Source organism: Macaca fascicularis, chromosome X, assembly GCF_037993035.2.
Source record: "Macaca fascicularis isolate 582-1 chromosome X, T2T-MFA8v1.1".
Lineage (NCBI taxonomy): Eukaryota > Metazoa > Chordata > Mammalia > Primates > Cercopithecidae > Macaca > Macaca fascicularis.
In genome coordinates, this window is record NC_088395.1 from 14509593 (window position 1) to 14524288 (window position 14696).

The 14696-nt window shown below is 38.4% G+C and overlaps 2 protein-coding genes across 8 annotated transcripts in view; one reads left to right on the forward strand and one right to left on the reverse strand.

The window, feature by feature from the left end:
• GLRA2 (glycine receptor alpha 2) overlaps positions 1–14696 on the forward strand; it is a 230659-nt gene that overhangs the window by 208509 nt on the left and 7454 nt on the right. The gene's annotated exons all lie outside the window — the stretch shown is intronic.
• The window catches only part of FANCB (FA complementation group B), a 164545-nt gene continuing 150116 nt past the window's right edge, over positions 268–14696 (reverse strand). The window contains exon 12 of the mRNA XM_074029166.1: positions 268–340. Within this exon, the coding sequence (XP_073885267.1) occupies positions 310–340 (31 nt within the window). The 3' untranslated portion in view covers positions 268–309. The remainder of the gene's footprint in view (positions 341–14696) is intronic.

The window sequence follows — 14696 nt, forward strand, 5'->3', positions numbered from 1 at the left end:
GTTTCTCAAAACTGAACTAGAAACTTCTGAGAGATTATGGAGGGCCATAGCAGGACATAGCTTATCAAATACATCTTTCCTGAACTTGGGTTGGTACCTTCAATGTGGTTTATCCTCTTAGACTTCTTAACTTAGCAGTTTTTACACACAGAGACTCCATAAATAGAAGATATATAAATTTTCACCTAGTCCCCTAACCCATTCGACATTTCCAACAAATGGTTGAATACTTGACTATTTCTAGCAATGGTGAGTTCATTACCTTCCAAGGTGGTATGTTCCATGTTCAGTCACAGAGTTATTAAAAGTTCATCCACATATAGAGTTGAATTCTGTCTCCCTGTAATATCAACCAATAGTCTTTGATTAGTTTCCTTGGAGCCATTAATACAAATATGAGTGAACTCAAAAGAGCCCTTCACTCTTTTGAAAATACTTGTCATATCAGCCAGGCTTATCTCTTCTCAAGGCCAGCCTTTGTTGTTCCTTCTGTTCTTCCTCATGTGTTGTCGCTTTCAGGAACATTCACCACCCTGGGAGGGTTCCCTTGCCCCCAACCTTATTCTCAATCTGTCCTGTTTGTTTGTATCTCATAATCCTATCCCTTTTTCTATCCAGTGACCGAGGGACAACTGTTTATAAATTGGGATATCGATGAGATTCTCTCTTTCAAGAATTCAAACAGAGGTTCTGATACCCTAATTAGATGATAGTGAGGACTTGAGTTGAACAGTTTCCCATAGAGTTGAGGCTGGTGTGGCCTGACTGGAACATGCATGATTATGGGAACCTGGTAAGAGAAGAGCAGAAATAGGAGAGAGTATGAGCCCTGAGAAACTGAGAATAATCTCACTTCCTGACTTGCTCATTGGAGCTCCCAGGCTAGATAGCCCTGTGCATACCATCATGCTAACATTTATTGAGCATACACTATATACCAGGCATGTAAGCTTTTAATGTACATTATTTCTCTGAATCCTCTCAAAAAACCCTGTAAGGAAGGAGATAACATCTCTATTTTACTACAAAAGACACTGAGGCATGTAGTAAGTGACTTACCCAGTTCCCACAATGGTTAGTGGCAGAGCCAAGATTTGAAACCAGAGTTTTGGCTCCAGAGCCCAGGCTTCTCACCTTTACAGGCCATTGCTTCCCTATCCTTGGAAACTTATGAGATTCTCTTACAATAATTTTCTTATAGTAATTCCTTAAAGACAGTCCCATTTATTTAAGCTACCATGAGTGAGCTTCTGTCCTTTGTAACAAATCTTCCGCAATTAAGATGCTAGATGGTTAAAAGATACCAACTAATGACCAAATGGCAGACGTAGTGCATTTTGTCATGTTATTATAGGAAAAAAAAAATGCCATCTAACTTTCCTTCAATTGCCTTGGCATAACATTACCTTTTCCATAGTATCTGGTGGTCTGTTCCTTTGCCAGAGCAGATATCTCATTATATTACAGTCATTTGTCTATATCAGGGTTTCCCAACCTTAGCACTGTTGAGATTTAAGGCTAGATAATTCATGCTTTGTGGTGGGGGCTGTCTTGTGCATACGCAGGATGTTCAGCAGTATCCTGGCCTCTATCCACTAGATGCCAGTAAAACACCTTCTCCCAGTTGTGACAACTAAAAATGCCTCCAGACATTTCCAAATATCCCCTAGGGGGTAAAATTGACCCTAGTTGAGAATCACTGGTCTGCATGTTCTAGATCCCCTCCACTAACCGCACACTGACTTCAAGTGCAGGATTTTGTCTTCTTTATCTTTGTTTCTGTCCAATGCTTGGTATATTAAGATAATCACTCTTAATTGAAAAAAAAAAACAAAACTATAGTTACTTGCATTAAACTGGTGTTTTGTAGTTTAAAGTCTGGAGTACCTGTATACCTGTATCCATATGGATATAGTCATGAAGACAAAGACATTAAAAGTAGTACCAAAATCAAGGGTTTAATATAGAAATTAGGCTTTATATGAATGTGGGGGAGTAACTGGGGAGATTAAGGTCAAAAAGGTTATAGTCAAAGGATGGGACTTAACATGAAGTTCTGAGTAGAAAACCACGAAAAGTCTGTGAAGTCACCAGGTCTAGGCACCAAAGTAAGATCATAAAGTGGGAGTCTACAGAAAGGTCTAGCCACTGTGTCTAACAAAGCAGCCTCTGCTGACCCCAGTGATTCCCAAAAGTAACAGCCTCTGCTTCCTTTCTACCTTCCAGATCTTCCAAGTTTCTCTTACTGAAAAATCCTAACCTGCAACCAATCCAGAAGAGAATTCTGGGAAATGTAGTTCTTCCCAGCCTTAGGCAGATGCCTAAGGAGTGGTGGTGCCAGATAAACAACAGATAATCCCATACAATAACCACTTTGACACCAAGTGTGTGAATACATATAGAGAGAGACGTTGAAGCACAATAAAGATCTGGAGAATTTGGCAGTCAGGATCATCCAAGTTAGTAAACAAGCAAATGCTTGATGTGATTTGTCACTGATGCTATTGTTTTGAGTTTAGTAGTGGGTTCATCCTCTAATCACCTGACCCCTCCAGTCTCAACATTCACTTTGCACCCTGAACAGATGGCAAATGATATTAATAATCAAACAGCTCATACTCCAGATGGAAGATGTTCACCTTCATGCTTCTTAGAATTTTGTGTGTCTTTTGAGCACTCTAGCTAGAGCAGAATTGACAGAAACTGCTAGGAAAGAATTTCCATATTCAAGGCATTGCTTCTCTTATGAGGAATTGAAATATCACAGCCATGTTATCTATTTCTAAACTACTCTCTAAGGCTACAGATGACATTAAATGAAAACATTTCTGCTTGATAGATTTTGAACAGAAAGCCAAACAATTATTTTTAAACAATTACTTCTAGTCCATTTAAAATGTGGTGCTGTAGGTGAGGTATGATCCAAAGAAGAGTGAAATATATATTTCACTATAGAAAATTCAATTCAAAATATACATTGAAAAGACATAGACTTCAGAGTTTGCATGGCTCACAAAGCCTAAAAAGTTTACTATCTAGCCCTTTACAGAAAATGTTTGCTGACCCCTGGGCTAGAGGGAGAACAGCAGGAGTTAAGGTCTGAGAGGTGAAGGGTATGTTACAAGGACTTAAGAGAAGAGAGCTAAAGATGACCTGATTTCACTGGAAAGTTAACAGGATCCCTTTAGTTGCTATGTTGAGAATAGACATTGTTGGGAGGACAGGTCTAGAAGCCAGCAGACCATGTAGATGACTACTGCAATAATTCTGGTGGGAATTATCCTGATGAGCCACCAAGGGGTGGCTCAGACCAGCATGTAGTGTTGGAGATGGCAAGAAGTTATTAGATTCTGGTTTGAAGCTTGAGCTGATTCTATTTCCTGATACTAGATATGTTGCATAGCCCCACATAGGTGTAGGGGAGGCTAGAAAATTCAGACTTTCCACATACACATTTATGACCAGCCAAAACAAGGGTTCTCAAGTAGCGTTGATCTACTCATCCAGGAGACACTTGGCAAGGTCTGGAGACATTTTTGGTGTCACAGTTCAGGGGCGGGGTGCTACTGGCATCTAGTGGGTAAAGGCCATATATGCTGCTAAACATCCTGAAATTCAAAGCTCAGTTCCCAAGAACAAATAATTATCTAGCCCCAAGTGTCAATATTCCTACAGGTAAGCAATCTGGAACTAAAGAAAGATCCACCACTATGAGAAGAAATGAAGAATGGGTTTTGGTGGTAACTAGGAGTTGTATAGCCCAACTCAACTCCCTATGCCGCCACCCCAGCCATTTACAGGCTGTGGCAACATCAATTCCAAGATTTCTGCTCATATCACAACTACGTTCTGTTTGTTCTCCCCTGCCCATACATTTTCCCCATTACTGGGGGTGAAGTCTGTCATGAATAAGAGGCCCTACTGGCATTTTTTAATGCAGAGGCTTGTAAAAATAACATGTGTGATCAAGGCAATGAAGGTGATTTTGTATAATGATAGCTAAATGGTACACAGCACCACAGTGCAGGTATTAATTTGTTTTAAGAGATTTATGAAGAGAATATTCCATTAATTAGAATTTTAAGACTTAAAAATGGATGTTTGGTAATTACTATAGATTTACAGGGATTTGCTTTCCTTGCTAAATCCAAATGAATAGAATATGAGTTCAAATACCCTAACATTATACAAATACTCCTTAGTCTTTTGCTATGGGTGTTAACTGATAAGATCGAATTTATTTGGTAAAATATTTGAATATATCTAATACATATTGAATTTTCATTTAACTAGCTTTATTATTTTGAATTGTAAACAGATACATAAATAAAAAAAGTCTTTATATTCTAAAATTTTTGTCTATTCCATTTATTTTCCTTGTAAAGATGTACTTTCTTATAAGATTCTTAATAGGGTGAATCTATTTTTCACACTATGTGGCTGCTCGCGAGCTTAATACTTGGCCAAAATATGGACAGTGTCTCAAAAGTAGAATATCTCAGTTATTGAGCGACATTGTTAAGCTTAGGTTTGCCCTAATTTTACATAAATCCAATATGCAAAAATAAGCCATATGATAAATAAGCAAGGAAATGACTTTTCAACTTACAAAGTACTTTTTCATATTACCATTCATTTACGCCTTTATTTATACATATATACATTCAATGTAGGAAGATCCAGTCAAGTATTATTCTAGGTACTGGGGATATCAAAATATGCCAGAATGGGCCCCTGCACTTGAAAGTTACATGAAAGAGGCAGACATGTAAATAGCTGAATTTAACATGATGCAGTAGGTTCCATTACGGAGACATGTACTACAGGAGGTAAGGAAGAACCCATCCATGGCTCAGTCTCAGGGGTCAAGAAAAAGCATTCTGAATGGAATAATGGCAGAGTAGAATCTTAAAAGACATGAAGGAGTTCACCAGGTAAAAAGAGGTGAGGATTATTCTATATAAAGGGAAGCAGTTTATAGTCAAAGGTCATGTAATCCTATGAGAGAAGTAGGTGTAAGGCAAGACATGGGGGTCCTTGAATGTCGCGCAAAGGAGCTTGGGAGTGGTCATTAAGGAGATGAGAAACTATTGAAAAGTATTAAGTCTTGAAATGGAAGCAACGGCCCAATGGCATCTATTCCACTAAAGTAGAAGGCAGGGATAGCTCCATAATCTATGCAGCACAGTGCAAAATTAAAATGTAGGTCTCTTGTTTTAAAATTATTATGAATGTCAAAATGGCTATAGCAGAGCATTAAGACAAGCACAGGACCCTTCTAAGCACTGGGCACTGTGTGACTGTATAGTATGCACACTCACAAAGCTGACCCTGTCAGAAGGTCTCAGGGCAGGGGTTAGAAAGAAGACAATAAAACCCTTATTTGCATGTGTCTACTCCCTGGTTGGGAAGAAAAATCTGAAATATATCAACCAGCTAGAGATTAGTCTCAAGGCAACATACTAGCTAGCATTATAGTCCCATACCCACAAATTCAGAAAATGGCCAAATGTCCTATCTCTTCATTTTAAAGATGAGGAATTTGAAGAGAAAAAAAAAAATTGAGGGACTGTCCCAACTCACGCATCTAGGTTATAGTAAAGATGTGAATTCAACCAAAGCCTTTCAGATTCTAGCCCAGTGATTTCCTCTGTTCCTCTGCAATATCCAGGCTATTCAAAGTGAGTGGAACAGGATGGAAGTTCTTTGAGGGAAAAGATTGAGCCAGAGGCTGCAGAAAGGACTACGATTGGTAAAGAGAGAGTTATCTGCCAGGAGACAACTGCTGTCCTCTCCCTTCCCCCAGGGAGCATAACTTTTCTGTGTCCTTACTTAGAATTATGAGGATCACTCCAAACACAATTATTGAGTAATGATTAGGAATCAGGCAATGTACTAGAGAATAGGGCTACAGAGTTAATTTTGACATGCTTCCCAGGAGCTCACCCTCTGGTGAGCAAAGATAATAGTGGAAATCAGCTATCACTTGGGCACCTATCCTTTAATATGAATGGGAAGCAATGTTAAAGAAAATAATAAGAAGAAAAGTGGAAATTAATACCTAAAACCAACAGGTAACTAAAAAGCCTTTTTCAGAATAGGAGAATCATGGATGATTTGCACATCACCTTGTATGTCTCAGCAGTGTTACCATCAATACCTTCACCAACTCTGGAAACTTCAGGCTAAACTGAACCCCAATAAACCTTTGTACATATCTCAAAAATATGCCTCCTATTGTACTCTATTTCGTTATTTATGCCCCCTTCAAAAAAAAGCAACAACAAACCTGAGGTGTCCAAAGTTTAGAAGTAGATGTTAATTATGTGCTTCCAGAGCCAAGTCCAGTGCCTGCCCTATAATAAGAGCTTCTTTATTCAACATTACTGCTGATGGTCAATAAATTGAATGGATTGACAGATGAGGTCAATGTAACTGTGGGCACCCTCCAAGTGGAGGACTTGGGTACAGAGAGAAGCTTTCAGTGCATCAAGGTGAGAGAAGCAGGGTCAGTCACATCCAAGAGATACTTCTGCCATTTCACTCTTCTTTTATCCTTCTGCCAATTTCTCCACTTAAGAAAGTAAAAAAAAAAAAAAAAAAAAAAAAAAAAAAAGTAGCTATCAAGTCCTTTACTTGGGCTTAATTCTTATATATACTCCTACACACAGTTTTACCTCTCACTGATCATTTTAAATTGAAATAATTAAACTACCTTATAGGACACAGGCTCACTTTTCTAACCAGGTCAGGTTTTGATTGTATTCATTCACAATCCTTACCTATGTATAAGCCTGCTCTAATAGTTATTTGTAGAGACCATCTTTCTAAGTTTATGTCATAGAGTTGTATATAGTTATGAGTACATTCAACTCTGTGGAATGCATATATTATAGAAAAGGTTAAGTATGAATCACTTTATATGGAGTACATCATGAATTAGGTGAGCTTGGATTTACTAGCAACTGGAAGATCCTTCTGTAAAGTTAAAAAAAAAAATCCATCAGTCAATAAACAAGGATTTATCAAGAATCTTTTGAGGATGCATTAGACTACTCAGTTATGAATCCAATTTCAAAGAAATCATCCACTGATTTATTGCTTTTATATGGTTCAGATACTTATTTTGAAAGGAAGCACACTTGTGTTTGGTTTTATAACAGAAAGAGATAGGGTGATGAGTAAATGTGATTCTCTGAAATGGTACCCCTGAGAAAGTCATCAGGTATGACATTGGTTTCCTGCTGATGTATCATTACTGAGATGAAGTCAAGATGTTTATTTTTCAAGCAGAAGTTACATTCTCTGTCAATATGACATTACATTATGGTGCTGCTAGTTCTTCAGGGATATGATTTCTACAGTAGGGTGGATATTGGAGCCTTAGGCAGTGGTGCCATATCTCAGGTGACTAAGAGAAGATACAGGCAGCTCACTACACAGAGAGCTAGGTAAACTAGCCAGTTTACCTAGCATAGCTTACAGAGCAGTTTTCACCAACACTGTACTTAGATTGGCATTTTTAGTCCTACTTTTAAATTTGAAAAGCCAACCAGTGGTCAATCAGGAACACATCCAATCCCATATATTTGTAATATTTATCTTACTTTATGCCAGGAATTCTAGGTTTAGATAACTAGCTATTGAAAGTGTAATATTTGGCACAATGATGACTCAAGTAGCCTATTCCAGTTACACTGTGCTGACTAAACCACCTCAAACTTATTGGCACAAAACAACCATCTTACTATGCTCAGGAATTTGTAAAAGGTAGAGTAGGGATGACTTGTCTCTACTACATGATGTCTGACATATTAGCTCAGATGATTCAAAGACACATGGTTACTTGACAGCTAGGAGTTAGTATGTAGACTTGTTTGTTCACATGTCTGGTGCCTAGGCTAGGAAAACTCTAAGACTAAGACTGCTCCTTAGAGTGCCTACACATAGCCTTTCCATGTGGCTTGACTTCCTCACAGCATGGCAGCCTCAGGGTAGTTGGATTTTTCATATGGTGTCCCAAGACTCCAGGCCCAAGTGCACCAGTGAACACGGCAGAGCTGCACTGCCTTTTATGAACTAACATTGGAAGTCATACAGTGTCATCTTCACTTCATTCTATTACTTACAAACAAACACAACCCTGTCCAGATTCAAAGGGAGGGGACATAGACCCCTAACTCTCAGTAGGAGGAGCTTCAAAGTCACAATGAAGAAACCATGTGAATGGGATATATTGTTGTGGCCATCTTTGACAAATACATTTTGCCACAGTCCACCCTCTTCCCTCACAGTTCACATCCCTCCCACATGCAAAACATGCTCACTCCCTTTTCCAAGACCACCAATATTAAATGCACACCTACAGGAATAGTAAAACAGGAAGCTGTTTGTTTTTTGTTATTGGTGTTTTCTTTTCTGGGTAAGGGGGAATAATTACCTATAAAAGACTTCAATGGGTGAAACATTGATTACAGGTATTGAACTAAAATATAGCGCTCCTGAAGAACAGGAGAAGATACTTTCAAACTCTTCATCCAATAAGGGATCAATATCAAAATATACAAGGGGTTCAAACAACTAAACAGCAAAAAATCCAAATAATCCAATTTAAAAATGGAAAAAGTATCTGAATAGACATTTCTCAAAAGAAGACATACAAATGACCAATAGGTATATGAAAGAATGCTCAACATCACTAGTCATCAGAGAAAAGCAAATCAAAATCACAATGAGATATCTCACCCCAGTTAGAATGGCTATTATCAAAAAGACAAAAAATAACAAATGCTAGCAAAAATGCAGAAGAAAGGGAACTCATATATACTGTTGGTGGGAATGTATATTAATAAAGCCATTATGGAAAACAGTATAGCTCAAAAAGCTAAAAACAGAACTACCATATAATCCAGCAATCCCAATACTGGGTCTATATCCAACGGAAAGGAAAACAGTATGTTAAAGAGATAGTGACACTCCCACATTTACTGCAGCACTATTTACAAAAGACAAGACATAAAATCAACATACATATCCATCAACAGATAAATGGATAAAGAAAATGTAGTATTCATACATAATGGAGTACTATTCAGTCTTAAAAAATCAAATCCTGTCATTCATAGCAACATGGATGAGTCTGGAGGACATTATGTTAAGGGAAATAAGTCAGGCAGAAAAAGAGAAATACTAAAATTTCTCACTCATTTTTGGGAGCTAAAAAGTAGATCTCATAGAGGTAGAGGGCAGAATAGTGGTTACTAGAGGAAGAGAAGGGTAGAAAGGAGTGAAGAATTGGGAGAGTTTGATTAACAGATAAAAAAGTACAGCTACATAAGAAGAACAAGTTTTAGTATTCTATAACACTATAGTAAACAAAAATTTATTGTATTTTTTTCAAAGAGCTAGAAGAGAGGATTTTGAATATTATCAACACAACAAAGTGATTAAGTTTTGAGATGATGTATATACTAATTAACTTGATTTGATCATTACACATTGTACACATGTATCAAAATACCACACTGTACCTCATAAACATGTACAATTATGTGTCCATTAAAATATATTTTAAAATGTAAATATAGCTCAAAACTCAGGATCTCATCATGTAAGTCAAATGAAGCGTCTCAGGTTAAGCATTTTGGATACAGTTAAATATGAAAACCTGGGAACTAAAGAGACAAGGTATCTGCTCCACTTACTCAACAGACAATATGGAGATATACAGAGGATAACTGTTATAGACTCTTCCATTCAAAAATAGGGGGAACGAGAGGCACATAGCAGTCACTGGTTAATAGGAATTCTGAGACCTAGAAAGGTCCGTGTTGGAAGATCCTTGTTTGGGGGATATATTCCTTGGCTGTCCTCTCTAGTCTTTGGGTCTGCTCTCTGGACTCTTATTCTGCTATTGGAAACATCTTTCTTTTTCTATAAGAAGGGGCACTTGTTTGCAACTGAGTAACCTTTTTAGTCTATTTATTGTCTTTAAAAGATTAGGAGTCTAAAGACCTCCTTTCATTTTATATTTGTTGTTTTCAGTCCAAACATACAATTCCTTAAAAACTGTTGGGGGCAGGGCTGGGCATGGTGGCTCATGCCTGTAATTTCAGCATTTTGGGAGACCAAGATGGGAGGATTGCTTGAGTCCAGGAGTTTGAGAACAGCCTGGGCAATACAGTGAGACCCCCATCTCTACAAAAAAATTAGCCAGACAAGGTGGCGCATGACCCATCCACCTTGGGAGGCTGAGGCAGGAGGATCACTTGAGTCTGGGTAGTCGAGGCTGCAGTGAGCCATGATCATGGCACTGCACTTCCAGCCTTGGTGACAGAGTGTGACCCTGTCTCAAAACAAAAAAAAAAAATATTGTTGGGGCTTATGTATAAATTTATAATCCACTTCATTAGACAAGAGCTATACTCACAAATATTTTCAAGATAAACCCCATTTTAGTTAGGAGGATTACGTTTTAGAGATGTATTGCATAGCATGCTGACTACAGTTAATAATAATGTACATTTCAAAATTGCTAATAGATTTTAAATGTTCTCACCACAAAAAAATGATTAGTATGTGAAGTAATGGATATGTTAATTACCTTGAGTTAATCATTCCACAACAAAACACTACATTATACTCCATAAATATATACAATTATTATTTGTCAATTATAAGCCCTTGTTATCTTAGGCTCCCTGTGAGTATGCTGTGTGGCCCAACACCCTTAATATTCATAGAAGCTTATTGTTTAGAGGAGAGAATCTATAAGGCATGTTCTTATGATCCTTATAAGACCTATTGTCTGTCTGAAAGAGCTTATAAGGTGCTGCTTTAGATATTTCTCAGGTTTTAACAAAGAATCTTACAGTCCCACCCTGTATATGGTTTTTCCCCTCAGGCCTGTTCTGATTTGAGGACCCTTTGAAGGCAGAAAAGACTTATTCTGGATCCTTTACATTTCCTCCAACTTCTACTTGGACACTTAATAGCCTGTTCTTCAGTGCTTTGTCCTCTCTCAGTTTGGTATCAGCAGCTAAAAGCCAAGCAGTAACCTTAGTGCTCTATCTGGAAATCTCTTTAGGTAGATGATGAGATTTATTAAGTATATTTTCTATTTTCCATGTTACCACAGGAAACAATGTTGGTAAACTTTTCCCCATCCTCCATCTTTCAACAGCAATTGCCTTTCTTTCCTCCCAGCCTTCCAACAACCTCCTTGAGGTCCTTCCAGCTTCTGTCTGCTGCCTGGTCCCAAAGATAAAGCCACAACACTTCACTTTTTGATACAGCATCAATTATCTGTGTAGCTACCTATTACTGCATAATAAATCATCCAACATCTTAGTGGCTTAAAACAATAACAAGCAGTTCATTATTTCTCACACTTTCTGTGTGTCAACAATTTGGGAAGATCTCAGTTAGGCAGTTGTGGTTCGGGGTCTCTCCTTTTGGTGCAGTCAGACAGTAGCTGGGGCTGGAACAGCTGGGAGTTGGCCGGGCATCATTCTCTCTTCATGGACTTACAGGGCTTTTCCATGTGATGTCTCCACATGGGCTACTTTGAGTTCTTCACAGCATGGTGGTCTCAGGGCAGACAGCTGACATGGTGGCTCATGGTTCCAAGCACACCAGGATTGGAGCTTCATCACTTTTTATGACCTAGACTTAGAAGTTACTTAGTGTCACTTCCACCAAATTCTGTTGATTAGGAGCAAGTCACAAGCCCACTGAGACTCAAGTGGAGGGGAAATACACCCCATGTTTCAATGGAAAGAGTGTCAATGATAATATTGTTAAGAAAAAGCATATGGGATGGGAGATATTGTGGCTATCTTTGGCAAACACAATATAATATAGTCTATGACTTCTACATGACATATGGAAGCATGCAGAGGAGAAAGAAGTGGGAACTGCTTCTCTTCTCTTTGCCTTGCCAACATGCCACTATGCTATCCACAGACCAGTTTGAGAGGGCCGTGCAGGATGAATGTAGGGGATCCCACCAGATGACCCAAACCATGGGTACTCCATAAAGCTTTCTTTGGAATACTTAGCTGACATGCAGAATGATCCTTATAATTTCATTTTATACTCAGCATCAGAGCAAAGATTTATTCTGAATCCAAAATTATTTACAAGTATTGCCTTATCTGGGTAAAACTTGAAAAGTATTTAAAAGAATAATTTTAACTGTATTGGCTAATAGCTGATTTTAGCGTAAGTCACCTTCAGTATTTTTTGTCTTGCAAACAGTTTGGGGTTGAAAAGACTACCAGTCATGCATTAAAATATAACCAAGTGTATGCCTCCAGCTGAGATCTCCCTCTGAGTTAGAGACTGTCCATTGCAATCACCTACCCCATGTACCTATATGAATGTCTCAAGTGTACCTCAATCATATTGTTTTCCCCAAACTTAATGTATCTTCTTTCTCATTGAATGGCATTAATATCTATCTAGTGCTTTAAGCTGGAGGTTAACCTTGACAATTTCCAATCCATCTCTAAGACCTGTTGATTGCCCCTCTATGTCTCCTGTTGGCACATTGCTCTCCACCCACACCACTACCCATTAAGTCCAAATCATTATCATCTGTCATCTGGACCATTGCTGTAGCTTTCTAACTTCCTGGATTCACTTTTGCCTTCCTCTAGGCAGTCATCCACATGGTAACCAAAGTGATTTATTTCAATATGCTAATCTGGTAATGTCAAGCAATTCCCATTAAAAGCCAGCAATGGCTCCCCTTGGTTCTCAAAATAAAGCTCCATCAGACACTGGTTTACAAGGCCCTATATGATGTAGCCCCTGGTTCATTTCTGAAACATTGTCTCACCCCACATTCCCCCTGTATTCCAGGCCTCAATTGCATCCCTCAATTGCAGCAAACCCTCCTATCTCAGACATTGCCAAACCCTGCCTTCATCTCTTTAATGCCTCTCATTTTTCAAATCTCTAATGAAATATCACTTCCTGGGGGATAAGCTTCTCTTATCTGTCAGATTAGACCAGGACCCCATTTAGTAAGCTCTCATAGCATCTTATAATTTTCCTTCAGAGCCCTTATTATAGTTAGTAATTATGTATTCATGTGATTACTTTATTGTTTCCCTTCATCTCAAGGTTGCAAACTCCTTGAAGGCAAGAATCAAATCTATTTTGCTCTCCACTGGATCCCCAGCACATAGCAGTGCCTGGCATCTCTGCAAGCCTTTTCCAACCACTCAATCTAAAACACTCCCTTCTATACCACTCGCCTATCTTAAGTCTCTTACCTTTTTTCCAAAGCACCCATTATTATCTGTGTGTCTTGTGTGTATATGCATTCGTGTGTGTATATATATATATATATAGATGTGTATATGTATAAATATGTTTGTGTATGTGTGTGCATAATTTGTTTACTTGTTACTGTTTCCCCCTCTAGAATGTAAATTACAAAAAATCAGAGACTTTTGTATTCTTGTTCATTGCTGTAACTCTACCACATACCTGGCACACAATAGGTACTCAATAAATATTTGTTAAAAATATGAGAAATAAGCCAGGCATGGTGGCTCACGCCTGTAATCCCAGCACTTTGGGAGGCTGAAACGGGTGCATCACCAGAAGTCAGGAGATTGAGACCAGCCTGGCCAAAATGGTGAAACCCTGTCTCTACCAAAAATACAAAAATTAGCTGGGCGTGGTGGTGGGCGCCTGTAATCCCAGCTACTCGGGAGGCTGAAGCAGCAGAATCACTTGAACCCAGGAGGCGGAGGTTGCAGTGAGACGAGATCGTACCACTGCACTCCAACCTGAGTGACAAAAGAAAAACTCTATCTCAAAAAAAAAAAAAAAAAAAAAAAAAGGCAGTTGCTCAAGAAATAAATCCTGGCAGTTCCTTCTTTAAAAATCAACGATAAAAATATGCTGCACTGAAAAAGAGATAATACATTGACATGTTTTTCTTTTGGAAAAATTGCCTTTCACGATCTGCCCAAAATGACACTTTGATAGTTTTAACTCATTTCAGCACACGTCATTAAGCTACAAGGGGGCTATATTTGGTTTAGTTTATTTCAACTTTGTTGTTCTGCAAAGCTCAGTCAGATTCTTCATCCATAATCTTGAATGGAAGCCATTTGGGATTTGATAGGGTCAAAAACGTACACAAATCAAACACCAGAGACTTTGGAATCAGTTTTAGAATCAGACAGACCTTGATTTGAATCTCAGCTTCAACATTTGTTAGCACTATGACTATAGGAAGCCACATAACTTTTCTTGGCCTCAGTTTCCCCAGGAAATATGTGACTTGAAGGGTCAATTCAGTAATAGGACTGACCATGGTTTTAAGTGAATGGTACAGACTCTTAATAAATGCTATCCATTTATTATTCATGTCTATTCCCAAAGTACCCATGATACAAAGGAGGAAATTGAAGCCCTAAGAGTTGAAGAAAATTTCCCAAGGCCATTCCTCTTATATCCAGGTGACAGAAATTACCAGGTCTGTGATTAAGTATCATTCAACCATCATTTGCTTGGGAGACTTTTTCAGTGAAAACCTACTGTGCCATTGGTCTATATCTCTGTTTCGGTACCAGTACCATGCTGTTTTGGTTACTGTAGCCTTGTAGTATAGTTTGAAGTCAGGTAGCGTGATGCCTCCAGCTTTGTTCTTTTGACTTAGGATTGTCTTGGCAATG